This window comes from Moschus berezovskii, chromosome 9 (assembly GCF_049115385.1).
Source record: "Moschus berezovskii isolate FMDL1 chromosome 9, NW_MosBer_1.0, whole genome shotgun sequence".
NCBI classification, from domain to species: Eukaryota; Metazoa; Chordata; class Mammalia; order Artiodactyla; family Moschidae; genus Moschus; species Moschus berezovskii.
In genome coordinates this window covers 68,726,091-68,744,190 of record NC_142468.1, presented here as the reverse complement: position 1 = coordinate 68,744,190, position 18,100 = coordinate 68,726,091, and the positions used below count along the sequence as shown (strand labels likewise).

The window sequence follows — 18,100 nt, the reverse complement described above, 5'->3', positions numbered from 1 at the left end:
CACAGAGTAGGGCGGGGTGGGTGTGGTTTGGGGATGATTCAAGTGCATTACATTGATCATGTACTTTATTTCTATTGTAATTACATCAACTCTACCTCAGATCATCAGGCATTAGATCCTGGAGGATGGGGACCCCTCTGTCTCAAAAAGTTTATGTAACTGACTTCTCACAGGCAGAACAGTTCTCAGAACCCAAATTTGAGTGTTACAGTCCTCAAATTTGGCTCAAATTTCTTTCATAGATTGACTCTTGATTAATTTTTCATTGAATACACTTGGTGTAGTGGGCAGGATACCAGAGACACCCATCAAAGATACCTGGAAGACACCTCAAATTGGCACTCAGTACCAGCATGTGTATTTTGAGCCTCACTAGCTTCTCAGCATCTCTCACCAGGTGTTCTGGTGAGTTCTCCTGATACATCCAGAGCTCATGTATGTATCCTGATGATCCTGAAAGTTTGATTTTGACTGGTTTTTATTCATCTTAAGGGGCACCCATGCATTTCCTAGGCAGGGTCCCAGGGGGATCTGCAGAGGAAATCCAGGGAAAGCATATGTGGCTGATTTAAGTTCAACTTAAAGAAAAAAAGGGGTAAATTGATACATGGTCTGAACAAAATTTTTTGTTAGTGAAATGAGAGAGAGTTTTTCAGCTCTGAAGAATAAAGGGACATTTTGCTCCTATCAGCCACAGGCTACCCTCAGATGTGCCAATCCTCACCATGTGCAGTGGTCCTACATGGGAACCCACTAGGAACCCGCTATGACCATTAAGTAAATACTGCTCCTCTGGGGGCACCACAGAGGCTGATAACTTAGCGCTCCAAACATGCATGACAGTCTAAAGACTGTCACCAGGAGAAACTGAGACATGCGTCAGAGATGCACTGACCCAAGGGTAACTCCTGGGGAAACTAGTGCACATCCAGTCCACCACACTGTCCTCAGAAAATTGTTCAGAGGGTATCTCACACCGGAACCAGACTACCAAATCAATAATGGGAACCTGTGCCTCAAGGGCCCAGCAACTCTTGGATGAGCAGCCACCTATAGGAACTTCAGCTGGATTTATGTATAACACCTAAGAAACTGACACTTGCAAGTATGTAACTTAATGGCAAGGTCTGACCAAAAATCATTTGTTCCTGAGATGGCTAAAATGGGGCACTTTTGATTTACCTAAGTTGGTTTATTTGCACACTAAATTAGAAAAAGCAGGCTTACGATCAGACAGCTAGAATGGAGACATTTCAATTGGCACCTGGAAGCCTCAAAGGAAGGAAATGATAAAATGGCTTCATTACGAGAGACAAATCAGAAATTATCAGAAACAGTGACTAGATTAGAAAGGACCTCATAAATCATCACTGCTTCTCCTCCTTTCTCTTCTTCTTAGGTTCTTTTGTATCCTTTTTTTTCTGTGTCCTCTTTTATCCTTATCTCTCTGCTCTTCCACCTCTAATCTCAAAGGAAGAACTTGTGGAATCTAAGGGAAAGGGCAAAGATACCCCTAAAGTAACAGTCACCCTCTTTAAGGAGAAACCTACATGTAGAGGGGAACCTGCTCTTACCTTTACACCCTTGGACTAGGACAGAATTTAAGACCTTAACTAAGGAATTTCCAGGTTGTTCACAGGATCCCTTGGGTGTTGCTAAACAATTTCATCTTATTGTAAGAATTTATAAGCCTGGATATTCAAACTTACACCAGCTTGTACATTTACTAGTCCTTGAAAGTGCAAGTAAAGTGAGGGAATGGCTCCAAGAGATAAACTGGAAGGCACCCATGGAAGATTTTCACAATTATGAGTCTGTAGATCACCAGAAATGTAGAGAACTTGACCACAATCTATATCAGGTTATTCTGAAAATCTTCCCCACCTGCGTGGTAGGGGATGGTGCTTGATATGAAAGGCAGTGAGCTGAAGAAAAAAGCATTTTGGTCTGGACAAGCTGACAGAGTCTGGCTTCTGTCTTAGCTGTGTTTGAAACCTTGGACTAATGGGGTACTGTAAGAAGGATCAAAAAGCATTGTTATTAAATATGTAATTTCCTTTATTCCTCTTTGCAATGGGTGGTATTATTTTCATTTAAAAATGATGAAAGGAGAGACTTGCCTGGCAGTCCAGTGGTTAACATATTGGGCTTTCACTGCAGGGGGCACAGGTTCCTTCCCTGGATGGGGAACTAAAACTTGCATGCTGCTTGCAGCCAAAAAATAGGGAAAAAATAGAAAATAAATAAATTTTAAAAATAAAGACAATGAAAGGGAATTCCCTGGCAGTCCAGTGGTTAGGATTCTGCACTGTCACTGCCAAGGGCACAGGTTCAACCCTTAAACTGTGAACTAAGATTCCAGAAGCCATGTGGCACAGCCAAAATATGTATATATATAATGAAGTCTGAAAAGAGCCAAGAAACTTGTCAAATTTCCATATCTAGGTAGCAGGATTGCAACACTGTTCCTGGACTCAGGGCACTAAACTACCTGAGATGAATTGTTCAGGAGCATTGACACCATCCCCCACCCCTAAACACACACACAAAGGGACAGATACTGAACTCTATCTGCTCTCCTCTTTCCCCTCATACATGATTCTTCCTTTCTGCCTCCCTGAAATGGAGTGGTGTTGCAGCAAAAACAGAGGTGAGTGAACAGCCTTTGGCACATAACAGCCAAACAGGCCGGTCATGGGCTAATAATCTCAGGGACACAAGATCGGTTGCTAAGTTGTCTGATGCCAGCTGTGGTCATTTTGAAACTCTGCTAGAGAAAAAAAAAAAAAAAGCAAGACCTCCAAGAGGATATAAAATCTCTCCTTATTCCCAAGAAAGGAGAGTATAGTTCTTGAGGCACTAGTCTGCTGTGTTTTCCTTTTGCCTGGCAAAAATAATAAAGTCACAAGCCTCTCTTCTCTGTTTCCTCCAAACTCTGTCTCCATATATTTGGCACTGGTGGACAGGAAGCCAAGATTAGGACCCTGTGATGGGTACAAATCCTTTCTGTGTCCCTGTTTCTTGTTTGTAGTAAAGAGGCTTCAGCCTCCTAGACCTTCTCTGAGTGCCAAAGGGCAGGTTTAAACAGTTGCTAAACAGAAAAATGAGGGACGGCAGAAACAAAGGAGCAGTCAAGAAATTATAGTACAATAACAAAGCAGGGGACTGGTTCCGCCTCAAGGAATATACCTACAATATCTTTGAGTTCTTCTGCTGAAACTAAGGCCACCCCTGTGGAGAATAGTAACTTTAGGCTGAACACCAGATTTCTGGAATAACCCTGTTACCTCACCACCAACCATTGAGAAGAAAGTCTGCACATAGTGGAAGATCAGGAAGACTCTGATCCCCATCACCTTAGGCACCGTTCCAAATGGATAACTGTAGTTAACTTCCTCGCTCTCTCCCTTTAAAAGCGTTCAGTTAGTACAGAATCTTCACAGAGTTGGTTCTTGGCCAAGAGTCTGCCTTCAACCCATTGCTCTCTGAATAAAGCAATCTTTCCTTTCCAACCAACACAACTCTTTCCAGTGGGGAGCAGCCCAACCTGAGTTGGGTCCACCCCTACCCTACCCCTGTTAAAAATAAGCCCGGACTTCTGTTCTTAGGTACATTAATTTGGAAGACAGCAACTTCTTAACAACCCCTTTCCCATAAAATTCTATCAAAGTCAAACTCTGCTACATAATAAAGCAAATTTTCCTGAGTTATAACCAGTGTGCACCCTAGAGCAAGGGTTCCTCTCCTAGATTTGCTCTGACAATGTATTGCCAAGCACCGGGCATTCTGTGTTTTTCCGTTTGCAGTTTTGTTGTGGTTGTTAGGGCAGAAAGTGAAGAAGAACTAAAGAACCTCTTGATGAAAGTGAAAGAGGAGATTGAAAAAGTTGGCTTAAAGCTCAACATTCAGAAAACTAAGATCATGGCATCCGGTCCCATCATTTTATGGCAAATAGATGGAGAAACAGTGGCTGACTTTATTTTTCTGGGTTCCAAAATCACTGCAGATGCTGACTGCAGCCATGAAATTAAAAGACGCTTACTCCTTGGAAGGAAAGTTATGACCAACCTAGATAGTATATTAAAAAGCAGAGAGATTACTTTGCCAATAAAGGTCCGTGTAGTCAAGGCTATGGTTTTTCCCATGGTCGTGTATGGATGTGAGAGTTCGACTATAAAGAAAGCTGAGGGCCCAAGAATTGATGCTTTTGAACTGTGGTGTTGGAGAAGACTCTTGAGAGTCCCTTGGACTGCAAGGAGATCCAACCAGTCCATCCTAAAGGAGATCAGTCCTGGGTGTTCCTTGGTAGGACTGATGTTGAAACTGAAACTCCAATACTTTTGCCACCTGATGCGAAGAGCTGATTCATTTGAAAAGGCCCTGATGCTGGGAAAGATTGAGGGCAGGAGGAGAAGGGGACGACAGAGAATGAGATGGTTGGATGGAATCACCGATTCAATGGACATGGGTTTGGGTCCGGGAGTTGGTGACGGACAGGGAGGCCTGACTTGCTGCGGTTCATGGGGTCGCAAAGAGTCGGACACGACTGAGGGACTGAACTGAATTGTGGCTAACTGTTTTGGCCCCACCAGCGCCAAAAGTGAAAGTGAGTGTTAGTCGCTCAGTCTTCTCCGACTCTTTGCGACCCTATGAACTGTAGCCCGCCAGGCTCCTCTGCCCGTGGGATTCCTCAGGCAAGAATACTGGAGTGGGTTGCCATTCCCTACTCCAGGGGACCTTGCCCACCCAGGGATCAAACCCGGGTCTCTGGCGAGCGAGATCCTATTTCTCCCAAGAGGAGTCGAACCTTGGTGAGTGGAAGCGTTGAGGGACGTTCAGCGAATTTCCTGATTATGGTTTTAACAGTTGCTTTCCCACAATGTCCACAGTTCAGTTCAGTTCAGTTCAGTCGCTCAGTCGTGTCCGACTCTCCGCGACCCCATGAATCACAGCACGCCAGGCCTCCCTGTCCATCACCAACTCCCGGAGTTCACTCAAACTCATGTCCACAGAGTCGGTGATGCCATCCAGCCATCTCATTCTCCTTCGTCCCCTTCTCCTCCCGCCCCCAACCTTTCCCAGCATCAGAGTCTTTTCCAGTGAGTCAACTCGTCGCATGAGGTGGCCAAAGTACTGCAGTTTCAGCTTAAGCATCAGTCCCTCCAATGAACATCCAGGATTGATCTCCTTTAGAATGGACTGGTTGGATCTCCTTGCAGTATTTTTAACGCTGCGGGGATACTACATCCTCTACTCAAAAAGACTCTTTCTGCTCTTCCACTTTAAAAAAAAACAAAAACCGCAACCCCGACAAGTAGCCGGCAGATCCGGCTTCCCCACCAAGCACACCTCGCCGGGTTTGTTCCTGATTGGCTGGTGCCTGATAGTTTGTCCTTCGGCAGGCAGCTGAGGATGATTGGCTGCTGGAGACCCACCCCCTCGCCGATTGGGTGGCCGCAGCGAAGCCGGGGATTGGTGGAGCTCTCCAGGCTGGCTCTCAGCTGCCTGGGTTCCAGCTCCAGGGGCAAGGCAGAGATGGCGACTGCAGCTTGGTTACTGGGTCGGCGCGTGGCGAGCTGGAGGATGCGGCCGCCGCTGCAGTCGCTTGCTGGCCTGATTACCCAGCGGGCCAACTCGCTGTTGCCCGTGGATGATGCAATCAATGGGCTAAACGAGGAGCAGAAGCAGGTAGGGAGGCTCACCCTCCTTCTACCCCTTATCCGTGGTCGGTGGTCACCCGGTGCTCTTCTGCCTGGCGCTCACCCAGTAGCGATGAATGATCTGGGGGCTCTGAGCGCGCCAGCGCGGGGGCGGCCGCGGGCCCGAGCCTCCCGTCTGTGGAGGCATCAAGGCCTGGTTACGGAAGTTAGGCGAGGAGTCGAGAACAGGAAAACTCCCGGGAGACAGGAGTGGGGGGAGCATGAAGGGATGTTTTGGTGAATCGGCAAAGGATTACCCTCGTTTGCCAATAGGGCCCTCAATCTCTCTGAAGTCCTCTTACACCTCAATACTGTCTAAGGCTGTGGTTCTCAAACCTGGTTAATCATCACCATTAAATATTTTTCAAATACACACCTTGGGGTTGGGGGTGGAGTTGAAATGCACAAGGGAGCCTGGCTATAATTCTTCAACCTATGGGGTCAAAGCACAAAGCTGAAAAAAACATGAAAGAAGTTGTTACAAATGAAGCAGAACCAGAGTTATTCCTGGTGGAAGGAGACTGTTTGTTCACTTGGACACTGGCTTGAATTTCCGAGAAATGTGGTTCTCCTGTGGTCCTCAGCAAGTGCCTAAGCTTGCCAAGAACGCCAAATATCCAGTTGCATTAGGCATCAGACCAAGCTTTGAATCACCTCAGGTGGGAAGTGTTCAATCCCAGTTCTCAAGATTTCCTGCCGGAAGGAGTTTCTAATCTCTTTTGTTGTTATCCGTCCTTCAACATCTCCTGGAGTTTACTCTGAGTCAGTGTCCACTGAGTCGGTGATGCCATCCAACCATCTCATCCTCTGTTGTCCCCTTCTCCTCCCGCCTTCAATCTTTCCCAGCATCAGGGGCTTTTCCAATGAGTCAGTTCCTTGCATCAGGTGGCCAAAGTATTGGAGCTTCAGCTTCAGCATCAGTCCTTCCAATGAACATATGCTATCTAGGTTTGTCATAGCTTTCCTTCCAAGGAACAAGCTCTAATCTCTTTTTGAATTATCCCTTTTAGTCAAAAGTTAATGGGCAAAAAAAAAAAAGCCTGACATGTGCCAAGAACTGAAGGGAGCATGTCTGGAGCACAGTGAGTGGGAGATGAGCAGGGTACTGGGGAAGGCTGGAAGAGCTGCAGGGCTTACCTCACAGGGCCTTCTGGTCCTGGGGAAGGAGTTTGTCTTTTTTTTTTAACAATTAAAAAGTGAAGTATAGTTAATTTACAGCGTTGTGTTAGTTTCAGATGTACGGCAAAGTGATTCAGTTATACATATACATGTATAAGGAGTTTGTCTTTTAAAGACAATGGAAGCCCATGGAATGATCTACATAGGGGAGTGACATTTAAAAAATAATCTTTAAAAAGAGAGGTGAGGATCACCTCTAAGGAAGCCTAACCTAGTGAGGCCTCTCAGTTTGAAGCTGTTTGCTGAGGCTATTTGTATCCTGTTTCCCTGAAGGTGGCCTCAGTAGTGGAGACACTGTCCTCAGCGGCAATTGTGTACCCTTTTAGCAACATCCGTCCACCTCTCTCCCTCTAGCTTCGTCAGACCGTGGCTAAGTTCCTTCAGGAGCATCTAGCCCCCCAGGCCCAGGAGATCGACCAAAGTAATGAGTTCAAGAACCTGCGAGTAAGTCGTGAGGCCCAGACTGAGAGGGACAGGGTTGGGGGCAGTCTGGGAGCTGGGCCGGGCTAGGCTGGGAATTGCACTGTTGCCTGGCAAGACTCACACAGTCTTCTGGTGAATAAAAGCCCCCTAAGAATGCAGCCCCTTTTTTTGGGAAGCCCTTGCATCTCCTTGTTCCAGAGGTGCCCAGCACCTGTGACTGGCTGCCTTCTCACAACCCACTGTGCATCTCTGTTCTGTTGGCAGGAGTTTTGGAAGCAGCTGGGGAACCTGGGAGTCTTGGGCATCACAGCCCCTGGTGAGTGTGGATTCTTTCCCAATAGAGAACTTGCCCTTTAACAATAGAGGCATGCCCTTTAACACATTCCCCAAAGAAAAAGGAAAGGAGAGGAGAGGTCTTACTCAAAGTAACCCAGAGTCTCCTCCCTCTTGGACCTGAGAAAGCACCCACTAAGTCACCCAGAGAAGAATAAGCTGTCTTGTTTCTTTAGGCAGTGATGTTAAGAAGATAGAGGATTTAGGTCAGCATGGTTCACTTGAGTCACCCAGACTCTTAAACTCTGCACACTTAAGAAGTTCCCCCAAACGATCTGGGGAGTTTAGAAAACTCCAGATCGAGCAGTGATCTTAATACCTCAGGCACTACCTCCCCTAGTCCCTAAGTTCTGCCCTACCAGTAGTGTGAAGGCAGAACCACTCAGGGCAGTGTGTCCCTGTGGGGGATGCCTATGTGTCCTCTGCCCACAGCTTGGCCCAAGAGCTCATTTGGAAGCAGACTAGGGTGTGACTGGGGAGAGGGACACCCATCTGAGCCTCCATGTGAGGTGGCCAGATGGTATATTTAATAGACTATCCCTTGGCCCGTCCAGAGTCCCCTATAGGCCTTACTACTTGTTTCCAGGAGATGAAGGCAAGGAGCTGGTAGGCTTTGTTTCAGATGTTAGCCTCTGATGCAAAGGCCAGCCTGGCTTACAGTGCCCAGTAAAGAGATAAGCCTGCAGCTTCACCAGCCAAAACCTGGATGGCCCACCCTGCTCTGGCCTGTGTTCACAGGGCATTAGAGTAAAGATGGACCACAGTATTCTCCTTACACCCTCCCCTCACCACTTGGAGACAGTTCTTGGGATTTTAAGCTGATTGTAGAAGTTTTACATCATGAATAATGATGTAACCACTTGAAAATTAATTTAGACTTACGTACTTCTTAAGCTCTCTGAGTAGTGGATACTCAGGTCTTCTTGTTTTCATTAAGAGGTCTGTCTGAAATAGGGAATTCCCCAGTGATCCACTGGTTAGGACTCGGTGCTTTTACTGCCAAGGGCCTGGGTTCAATCCTTGGTTGGGGAATTAAGTTCCCAAAAACTGCATGGAGTGACCAAATAAATAAATAAAATCATTTTTAAAAAGAGCTCTGTTTGGGATAAAGCAGGAGTTGCAGTGACTGTTTTCTGAACCACACCTCAGTTGATCAGAGGCAGCAGAAAAAATTAAAACTAGTCCTGTGAGGTTGCAAGCAGGGTCCACAGCCATCAGCCTATGGACTTTGCTAGAGGGAACTTGGAATAGGTGCTGTCACAGTATTCCTCTACAGCATTTAAGACAGTGTCTTCATTTAACCCTGTCTGCCTTTTCCACTCCCCTGCACCCCCCACCCCCCACCCCCAGTTCAGTATGGGGGTTCTGGCCTGGGCTTCCTGGAACACGTGCTGGTGATGGAGGAGATATCCCGAGTGTCTGGAGCAGTGGGACTCAGTTACGGAGCCCACTCCAACCTCTGTATCAACCAAATTGTGCGGAATGGAAACGAGACCCAGAAGGAGAAGTACCTCCCCAAGGTGAGGAAATGGGGCTGGAGGAACACACCAGCATGAAGCTCCTCTCCCACTGGGGAGGGCTGGTCAGACTTACTTTCTGTAGCGGGCTGCCCTGAATCTGCTAGGGCTAGGAAGGGGTCAGAGATTTGCTTTAAAATGCTTCAGTCAAAAAAAATAAACAGGGCCAGAACACCCAAGTCGTCACTGAACAACATTTACTTGAGCACTTTAAGAAACAGAAACCTCAGACTAGCTTCCCTTGCAAAGGGAATGATGGGAAAAGGAAAGAGAGCTTCAGCCTTGTGGATACAGGGCTTCTTCTGTACCCGGATCTGAAAGGACTTGTAGTGGTGTCACATGACCAGGCAAGAAGTGGTTCCAGTGAGCCCCTACTGGGTACTTCAGGTCATAATGAGGCCCTTTGGGGTTTTTCTTGCAGTTGATAAGTGGTGAATACATCGGAGCCCTGGCCATGAGTGAACCCAATGCTGGCTCTGATGTTGTCTCCATGAAGTTGAAAGCAGAAAAGAAAGGTGAGGCTGCTCTTGATTTGGGAGCTGAAATGGGCAGAGGGACAGACCTATAGGTTGATTGGAGGTGCCTCTGCTGGGTTTCCAGAAGCATTTGCCAGCTGGACAGTTTTTTTGTCAACAGAAGTGGTGGTGGACTGATTGGCTGAGACAGGCCCACACCGCTTGTGCAAGTAGCCCACTTCCTCTCCTTCAGTTCAGTTCAGTTGCTCAGTTATGTCTGACTCTTTGCAACCCTATGGACTGCAGCATGCCATGCTTCCCTGTTCATCACCAACTCCTGGAGCTTGCTTAAATTCATGTCCATCAAGTCGGTGATGCCATCCAACCATCTCATCCTCTGTCGTCCCCTTCTCCTCCTGCCCTCAATCTTTCCCAGAATCAGGGTCTTTTCAAATGAGTCAGTTCTTCGCTTCAGGTGACCAAAGTATTGGAGTTTCAGCTTCAGCATCAGTCCTTCCAATGAATATTCAGGACTGATTTCCTTTAGGATTGACTGGTTTGATCTCCTTGCAGTCCAAGGGATTCTCAAGAGTCTTTTCCAACACCACCAGTTCAAAAGCATCAATTCTTTGGTGCTCAGCTTTCTTTATAGTCCAACTCTCACATCCATACATGACTGCTGGAAAAACCATAGCTTTGAGTAGACGGACCTTTGTTGGCAAAGTAATGTCTCTGCTTTTTAATATGCTCAGTTGGTCATAGCTTTTCTTCCAAGGAGCAAGCGTCCCTTAATTTCATGGCTGCAGTCACCATCTGCACTGATTTTGTAGCCCCCAAAATAAAGTCTCTCACTGTTTCCATTTGTTTCCCCATCTATTTGCCATGAAGTGATGGGACCCGATGTCATGATCTTAGTTTTTTGAATGTTGAGTTTTAAGCCAGCTTCTGCACTCTCTTCTTTCACTTTCAGCAAGAGGCTCTTTAGTTCTTTGCTTTCTGCCATAAGGGTGGTGTCATCTGCATATCTGAGGTTATTGATTTTTCTCCCGCAATCTCCTTAGGAGATCATTATGTCCTGAATGGCAACAAGTTCTGGATCACCAATGGTCCTGATGCAGATGTCCTTGTTGTCTACGCCAAGACTGATGTGACTATTGTACCAGCTTCTCGGGGCATCACAGCCTTCGTTGTGGAGAAGGTGAATGTGGGGGAGTTATGGTGGGAGGCTGAGGATGGCACCAGAGATGACCTCCTTCAAGTGATCGTATAGACCATCAATGTGGTGTGCTCTGCCAAGGCTCCCTCCTGGGACGGGGCCGGGGCAAGAGAAGAGACTGAAGGGAGGGTAGCTGAAAAGTGGAGCCCGGGGAGGAGAGGTCAAATCCGAGGACAGCAGAACCATCCACAGAGCCAGGTTGTCTGGATGTCCTGAAAGATGAGGGCCATCAGGGTGTCAGGGGTGGACCTGGAGCGAGCCGCCTGCAGGGTGAGGGCAGGAGGATGTTGGTGGGGACCAGAGACTGCACCTTCCAAGTCTTGTCAGTAGAGGCATAGGGGAGATGGCAGGAGTTAGAGTGAAAAGTTGGCAGTTTCAGTTGGCTTTTAGAGAGAACTGAGCCGTTTTTTTAGTAAAGAGAAAAGCAGAATAGGAGAGAGAGAAAGTGAGATGTGTGAGAGCGAGTAAGCAAAGCACAGTGGTGAACTGAGGGAGAAGCAGCAAGGCGGGCTGGGGGGGCCGGTGTTAGTGGAGGAACCGGCTTCCTAATGGTTCCTAAGGAAGAGGCCAGGGCCCCAGGGAGGGTGGAGAAGTGAGTGGACAGTTTCAAGAATGAGTGTTGTAAAGGTTTCCAGTACCCTGCGTGGGGAGAGCGGGGAGATTGTCCGACAGGGACTGGAGAACAAGATAAGTGAGTAGCCCAAAGGCTGTGGCCGAGACAAGAAGAGTCAGGGTGCTCGTGGCTCCTAGAGGAGAGGGAAGTGCCCTTCTGGAGGGCGGCGCTCTGCTGGGCACCTGCCTGACCTGGATCTAATGCGTGCAAAGCACACGGGTGGTTGAGTTGATCCCAGGTGGGACTCTATGAGGTGCAAGGGCAGAGGGACAAGGCGGGCAAAGGAACTGAGTGGGCTGGGGCAGCGTCTTAGAAGTGACTTCCCCAGAGGAAGGGAACCACAGCCAGGAAGAGTCAGAAGGGCCCTGGGGATCAGGCATTTAACTGGGAAAAAAACTGCTCCTATGAGAACTGGGGGAAATGCAGCCAACAGCAGGGAGGCTGGGGTAAGCTGTTAGGGCTGGCTTCTCCAGGAATGGGGCAGTCACATACAGAGTAGGGGCCTGGTGAGTAGAACACTGGTATATCAGGCAAGGATGGGGACTGGATGGGAAGATGGATACTTCCCAGGGGTCTTCCCTTTCCTTGGCCCCCTGGGGGGCTGCTCTGTAATTAGGACCTTCTTTTATTCCCATAAAGGGGATGCCGGGCTTCAGCACCTCCAAGAAGCTGGACAAGCTAGGGATGAGGGGCTCCAACACCTGTGAGCTGGTCTTCGAAGACTGCGAGGTTCCTGGTGAGTCTCTGAAAATGAGGGAGGCCCTGTCCTGACCCCATCACACGCTGAGAAAGCCTGACTCTAGGTCAGAGAGCCTCAGCAGTGTTAGCTCACCAACCACATGTGGCCAGACAGTAGGCCTGCCACTGTGCCCTGGCCTGCTTGCCCAGAGGTGTGGGTTTCAGGCTGGACAGCTGTCCTTCCCGGCCAGAGCCCCTGCAGCTGTTTGCCCGACTGTGGCTGCAGGGGTGGGTGGTGTTTCCTGTGTGGACACACACCGTGCCTGGGGCTGGCATTGCAGTCTCTGGGGTAGAAAGGTAAGCTCTGCCCTCCCCTACTCGCATCCTTCAGACTGCCTCATACGTACACTTGCCTGTGGAGACAGTGTGAGGTAATCATTAACGATGCTGAAAAGCCCTCTGAATAAATGGGTGGAACTGGACTTGGTGAAGGAAAGGCAGTTCAGTCTACAAGTATTTCTGCCCTGAAGTGAAAATGTGCCATGCTGTGGGGGAGCCAGCAGCCCCGCGATGCACTGAGGAGATGGAGTGCACAGACTTGATCATTGATCAGTTAGGCTGGCTCTGCCTCAGCCAGAAACCATCCCTTCCCCGCTGCAATCCACCATCTGAGAGAAGGCACTTTGGTTATAAGGTGCATCTAGGGAGGGGCGATCGGTGTAGACTCTCCTCTGTCGGCAAGAAAAAACTCTGCTAGTGTTAAAGACGGGTCTGGGGTATCAACCCTTTTCACTCAGCTTCCCGCCCACAAACCCCCAGGCCACCCAGTGTCCTCGCCTCCAGGGTAGGGATGTGCTCAGCAGTTTCCATCACCAGCTCCAAATGACCCATCTCCTGGACAGCTTTGTCCGTGGACCTCGCTGGGGAGGGAGGGGGATTGTATTGACCAGAGCCATCTCAACATAACCTGGGGTATATTTTTCTACTGGCTTGTGAGAGAGCCCTGTTACTAAGCCCAGCAGCTTTTCTAAAAATGAAGAGGCTGTGGATTGCCCGCTCCCCTCTGACCGGCACTTTTCCCTGCAGCTGCCAACATCCTGGGCCACCTAGGTAAGGGCGTCTACGTGCTGATGAGTGGGCTAGACCTGGAGCGGCTGGTGCTGGCTGGTGGGCCCCTTGGGTGAGTGCAAGGCTTAGGGGTGGGCAGGGGCTCTCACAGCTCCTTGATAGGTGGCCCCACTGCAGCTTCCCCTTGGGGGCCCACGGGGGCCACCTCCCAGCTGCTGCGCATCCTCTCCCAGAGACAAAAAAGTTACCTTTCCTGTCATATTTGCTTTCTTCACACTGAAGGTAAATACCATTAGGTGACAGACAAAAAACCTGAGGAGCTGTCCTGACTAGTTGCTCAGAACTTGAAGCAGCAAGATGCTTGGCTTACATCTCTGCAGGGTCCCACAACTCCACCTGGTCTCGGGGAAGGGACACAAGTGCTGGGCAGTCAGTGCGGTGACTGAGCAGGGGTGACAAGCGTCCTCAGGCTCCTTACTGCTGCCTCGGATGCCAGCTCCTTGTCTCACCCGCCTCAGGCCTTTCCACACTAGCATTCCCCACCCACACACACAACCGGCAGTGGGATGACGGCGAAGCCCTCCTCAGTGTTTCTCTCCTTCTCACAGGATCATGCAGGCCGTCCTCGACCACACTATTCCCTACCTGCACATGCGGGAGGCCTTTGGCCAGAAGATCGGCCACTTCCAGGTGAGTGGGATGGTTTTATGAAGATGTACTCATTCTCTGGTTTCAGGTTTTAACAAATGAGCAAATGGGGCATGTGCTGTGGGCATTTACTCTTCTTCGTCCAAAAATGAGCTTGAGGGAATTCCCTGAGTCCTCTGCACTGTACTGCAGGGGACCTAGGTTCAATCCCGGATCAGGGAACTAAGATCTGGCAAGCCTTGAGGTGTGGCCAAAAAAAAAAAACAAACAAAAATGAGTTTGAACACTTGGGGCGCTGGTTTCCTTAGCCTGCTACCTGGCTTTGGAAGCTGTCAGGCAATCCGTCTCCTGTCACCTCCCTGCTTGTTTGAGGTGCATAACCTAGGAGGGTTGGAGGGTGAAGCCCAGTTGGTTGTGGGGAGGGAGTAACATTCCAATGCATGCTTTATGGTCTGAGAGTGGACGACCAGGTCTGTGATTCAGTGGCAGCTCTCGGGCCTGAACTCCAGGCCCGCTGCCATGTCTGCCCTCCTAGGCAAGTCCCATCGCCTCTCTGTGCCTGAGGGCCCCAGTCCTGGCTGTCAGGTTGCTACTGCGGACAAGGGAACTATTCTGAGAGGAGCATGTCTCCAGGACACTGACCTGTGGCCTCCTTTTGGGCACAGCTGATGCAGGGGAAGATGGCAGATATGTACACCCGTCTCATGGCCTGTCGTCAGTATGTCTACAATGTTGCCAAGGCCTGTGATGAGGGCCACTGCACTGCCAAGGTGAGGGCCGGCCCCAGGGCAGGGGTGGGGTTGGGCCCCCTCTCCTCGGTCCTGGCTGACCCTGCTGACCCAGAGCCTCCGCCCACAGGACTGTGCAGGGGTGATTCTTTACTCAGCTGAGTGTGCCACACAGGTAGCCCTGGACGGCATCCAATGTTTGGGTGAGTGCTCCCTACTCCCAGAGCCTGTGGCCTCTCCCAGGAAGAGGCTCCCCTCCACTCCTCACCCTGTGCTGGAGCTGAACTGTACTTTTAGTACAGTTACCGGGAGGATATGGAAAAGCAAATGGGAAACCGCCAGAGGCCACAAGTTGCTATCGTCTTCAGCAGTGCCCTCCTCATCTCCCCAGCCTGGTCCTGTCACTGGGAAATGGGGGAAAGGAGACACTTCGGAGGTGGAACAGCCTCAGTTCACTGCTGCACAGTGGTTAAGAGTGCAGGCTTGGGCCAGATGACTGGGTTCAAATCCTGGCTCTACCACTGACTGGCTTTGTGACTTGTGCAGATTACTTCCCCTCTCTGGGCCTGGCACCCAATAAGTACTATGCAGTAGTTTCCTGCCCCCCGCCCTTCTCCACGTTTGCCAGTGGTGCCCCTGCCTCTGCCTGACGTCCTCAGCACTCTGAGTGGCCTTCCGGCCACCCCCCCACCCCCATCCACCCTCCCTCTCACCACCTTTTGCTGCTTCTCTTCGATCAGTCATTTCTCTTCTGGCCCATTTCTAGATTCTTGATTTTGTTTGCTTCCCTTGCTTTGCCCACTGCCTATCACTATTCCCATTGTCTTTCTTCTCTGCCCTATCCATGGCTGCAGGTGGCAATGGCTACATCAACGACTTTCCCATGGGCCGCTTTCTGAGAGATGCCAAGCTGTATGAGATCGGGGCTGGGACCAGTGAAGTGAGGCGGCTCGTCATCGGCAGAGCTTTCAATGCAGACTTCCACTAACCCCGAGACCCTTCACCTCGCTTCCCTTGAGGCCTTTCTCTGGAAGGACAGCTGCCGCAGCTCTCCTCCCAGCAGGCCCCACCCACCGGCCCAAGAGAAGTGTGCAGTGACTTAACATGGACTCCTCGGGAAACAGGCTGGCTTCTCTGGGTCTTTGGTGACTGTGCCCTTGCTCTCTAACTTCCGAGCCTGGTGCTTCCTCTCCCAGAAGGGGCACCTTTTCCTCGGATGAGCCTATGCCAGGGAACCCTCTGCTCAAGTACACCAGAAGTATTACCAAGTTCATTAATTTGAACTTGGTAGTCTCTTTTCTTTATGGGGAAAAGTACCCACAAAACCCAGCCTTTGTTTCTGCCTGTTTCTATGGGGCATTAGCTTTCAGCAGTGTGTGAGTGGGCACTCCCATTGCAGCCTCCTCTGTCCCCCGTTTTTTAGAGCTGGAATTCCATCACTCTGGGGAGGAGCTCTAGGAACAGGCATTTCAGAACACCTGTGCCACCCAGAGTCCACAGTGGGCAGAGGTCTGCATGCTCGTGAAGGCCGGGCTCGATGCCTCCAGCACTCCCCTGCCAGTGCCACTGTCCATTCCTGGCCATGTGACAGTCCCCAGCTGACTGGGCAGCAGGCCTGGGTTGGCTGGCTCAACTCCAGCTGAGGCTGCCTGCGCACATTTCTCTGGACACCCTATGGCTATTTGTTACCACTCCACAGTGGCTGCTGCCATTTTGTATTAAACATATCATGAAGCAAACCCATCTGCTTCTAAACTGGTGTTTTGGGGGAGAAGCAGTCTACTTGTTCCTGCCTTCTGTCTGGCTCCAGCCCTGTGTCCTTGGAGTGCAGCTGATCCCGGTCTTGCTTCCAGCCTGCTCACTGGTGATGGGAGATGCAGGGGTGGAATCAACCCACAGGAGAGAGGAGTACTCAGTCCCCCTTTTCCAGATCTTGCAGTGATTTTTAAAGAAAGGAGGGAGCCCAGAGTGGAAAGAGTCTTGAAGCCAGAAGGAAACTTATAAATTGCCGGAAACCATCCTCATGTTTTTTTAAAAAGATCAAGACAATTTGGTTTTCCCCAAATCAGAACTGGAGCTAGAATCCAGATCAGCAGAAATAGGGGTTCTGAGAATGCCAGCCTGGAGGCCCACTGCATGGCTGCTTGGATGGAGCACAGTCAGGGTGTGACAGTTTTGGGTTGTCCCACCCCATCTAAGTTCCCTAAAAGAGACCTGGTTTTCTTGGTCCGCAGCCCAGCGGCGCCTGTTCTGACTTTCGGTCCTGGCCTGTAGCCAGGAGCTGTTCCCAGCCTGATGCTTGTGACAGGTGCTATCAGTTCCGTGCCAACCCCAGCCCAGTCCTATGTTGAGGGGCTTGTGGCCCTGTCCCTTTACTTTCCCACCCTGCTCCCTACTGTGTTGGAGATGAATGTGGCTAAAACGGTGGTCTTGCTGGGCTTCAAATGTAACTGGGGACTTCCCTGGCAATCCAATGGTTAAGACTGTGTGCTTGCAATGCAGTTTGATCCCTGGTTGGAGAATTAAGATCCCACATGCCGCATGGTGCAGACAAAAAATAATAATACATTTTTCAAAATAACAAAGTATAGCTGGAAGCCCAAAGACATCAGATTGGGGTATTTCAGCCAGTCAGTGAGGATAATGTAGCTCTGCCTCCAGCGTGGGGAGAACAATGATTTTCCAGATGCTATATGTGAAATAAAAATATTTTAAAATAAAGCCAAAAAAGTGAAGTCTGAGTCGTGAACAATGGGAAAGCAGGGGCCACGCGGTTCTTGGAGTGTGGGGTTGATTACATGCATTGTGCAACTCTGCAGCGCCAGCTGCCAGCACCACTCCTTCCTGGGGCTGCCTCCTTCCACTCCAGTTTTAGGCAAGTCACTATCAGCCCAGTTCCCCTGCTGATGACCATCCCATTCTTGGTTTTCCTACTTGCCTGTCCTGATGGCAACAGAAGTTAAGGGAATGGTTTTCCAAGTGTGGTCTGGGCACACCCTTTATCAGAACTTGGCAACCTGTAAAAAAAAAAAAAAAAATCAGATTCCTATATGGGCCCCAGACCTAATCACACCTCCAGGGATAATGAGGAGGTACAGGCAACCTTTTAGAACAGCTGAGCTGGGGCCTAGAGGACACGCCTCCAGCGGTCTGAGTCCCAAACTCATATAACCCGGTAATGACACTTCTTCACCTATATAAATATTTCAAGTCTCATTTTGACATACTAACTCCTTGATCATCACAACCCGGTGCAAGACACAAAGCTGGCGCCGAGCCCGCTTCCGGAAGATGGGTGAGTTGCCCACCAGTAGGCGAAGAAATCGTAGGTGAACCGGCTACGCCCAGAAGTGGAGCCAAGGCTGGTGTCAGCCAAGCGTGGGGGACTGAGAAGGAGCGCCTCTTTTTGAATTGGGACGACGCCCAGTCCACGTCCGCCTGACGGAACCGAGACCCGGGACCCTCAGTCGAGAACCCCAGCCTAGGGCAGGTCCAGGGTCCAGGGACCTCCCTCTGCCAGACCGTCTCCCCCGAGGCGTCGCG

General features: G+C 49.9%; 1 protein-coding gene across 1 annotated transcript; it reads left to right on the top strand.

The window, feature by feature from the left end:
• The first annotated feature begins 5,472 nt into the window (after positions 1-5,472).
• IVD (isovaleryl-CoA dehydrogenase) lies at positions 5,473-17,296 on the top strand. Its single transcript, XM_055436659.2, has 12 exons — positions 5,473-5,688; positions 7,233-7,322; positions 7,566-7,617; positions 8,985-9,154; positions 9,573-9,666; positions 10,668-10,804; positions 12,075-12,171; positions 13,200-13,293; positions 13,790-13,871; positions 14,495-14,599; positions 14,688-14,760; positions 15,412-17,296. The coding sequence occupies exons 1-12, from the start codon at positions 5,536-5,538 to the stop codon at positions 15,543-15,545; spliced, it is 1,281 nt and encodes a 426-aa protein (XP_055292634.2). The 5' UTR covers positions 5,473-5,535; the 3' UTR covers positions 15,546-17,296.
• The last annotated feature ends 804 nt before the right edge of the window (positions 17,297-18,100 follow it).

Bases quoted from the DNA above. Each gene is read 5' to 3' on its own strand.
- IVD (XM_055436659.2), top strand. From the start codon at position 5,536: ATGGCGACTGCAGCTTGGTTACTGGGTCGGCGCGTGGCGAGCTGGAGG. The intron at 9,667-10,667 runs GTGAGGCTGCTC...CAATCTCCTTAG, and splicing joins GTTGAAAGCAGAAAAGAAAG to GAGATCATTATGTCCTGAAT. The intron at 13,294-13,789 runs GTGAGTGCAAGG...TCCTTCTCACAG, and splicing joins CTGGCTGGTGGGCCCCTTGG to GATCATGCAGGCCGTCCTCG.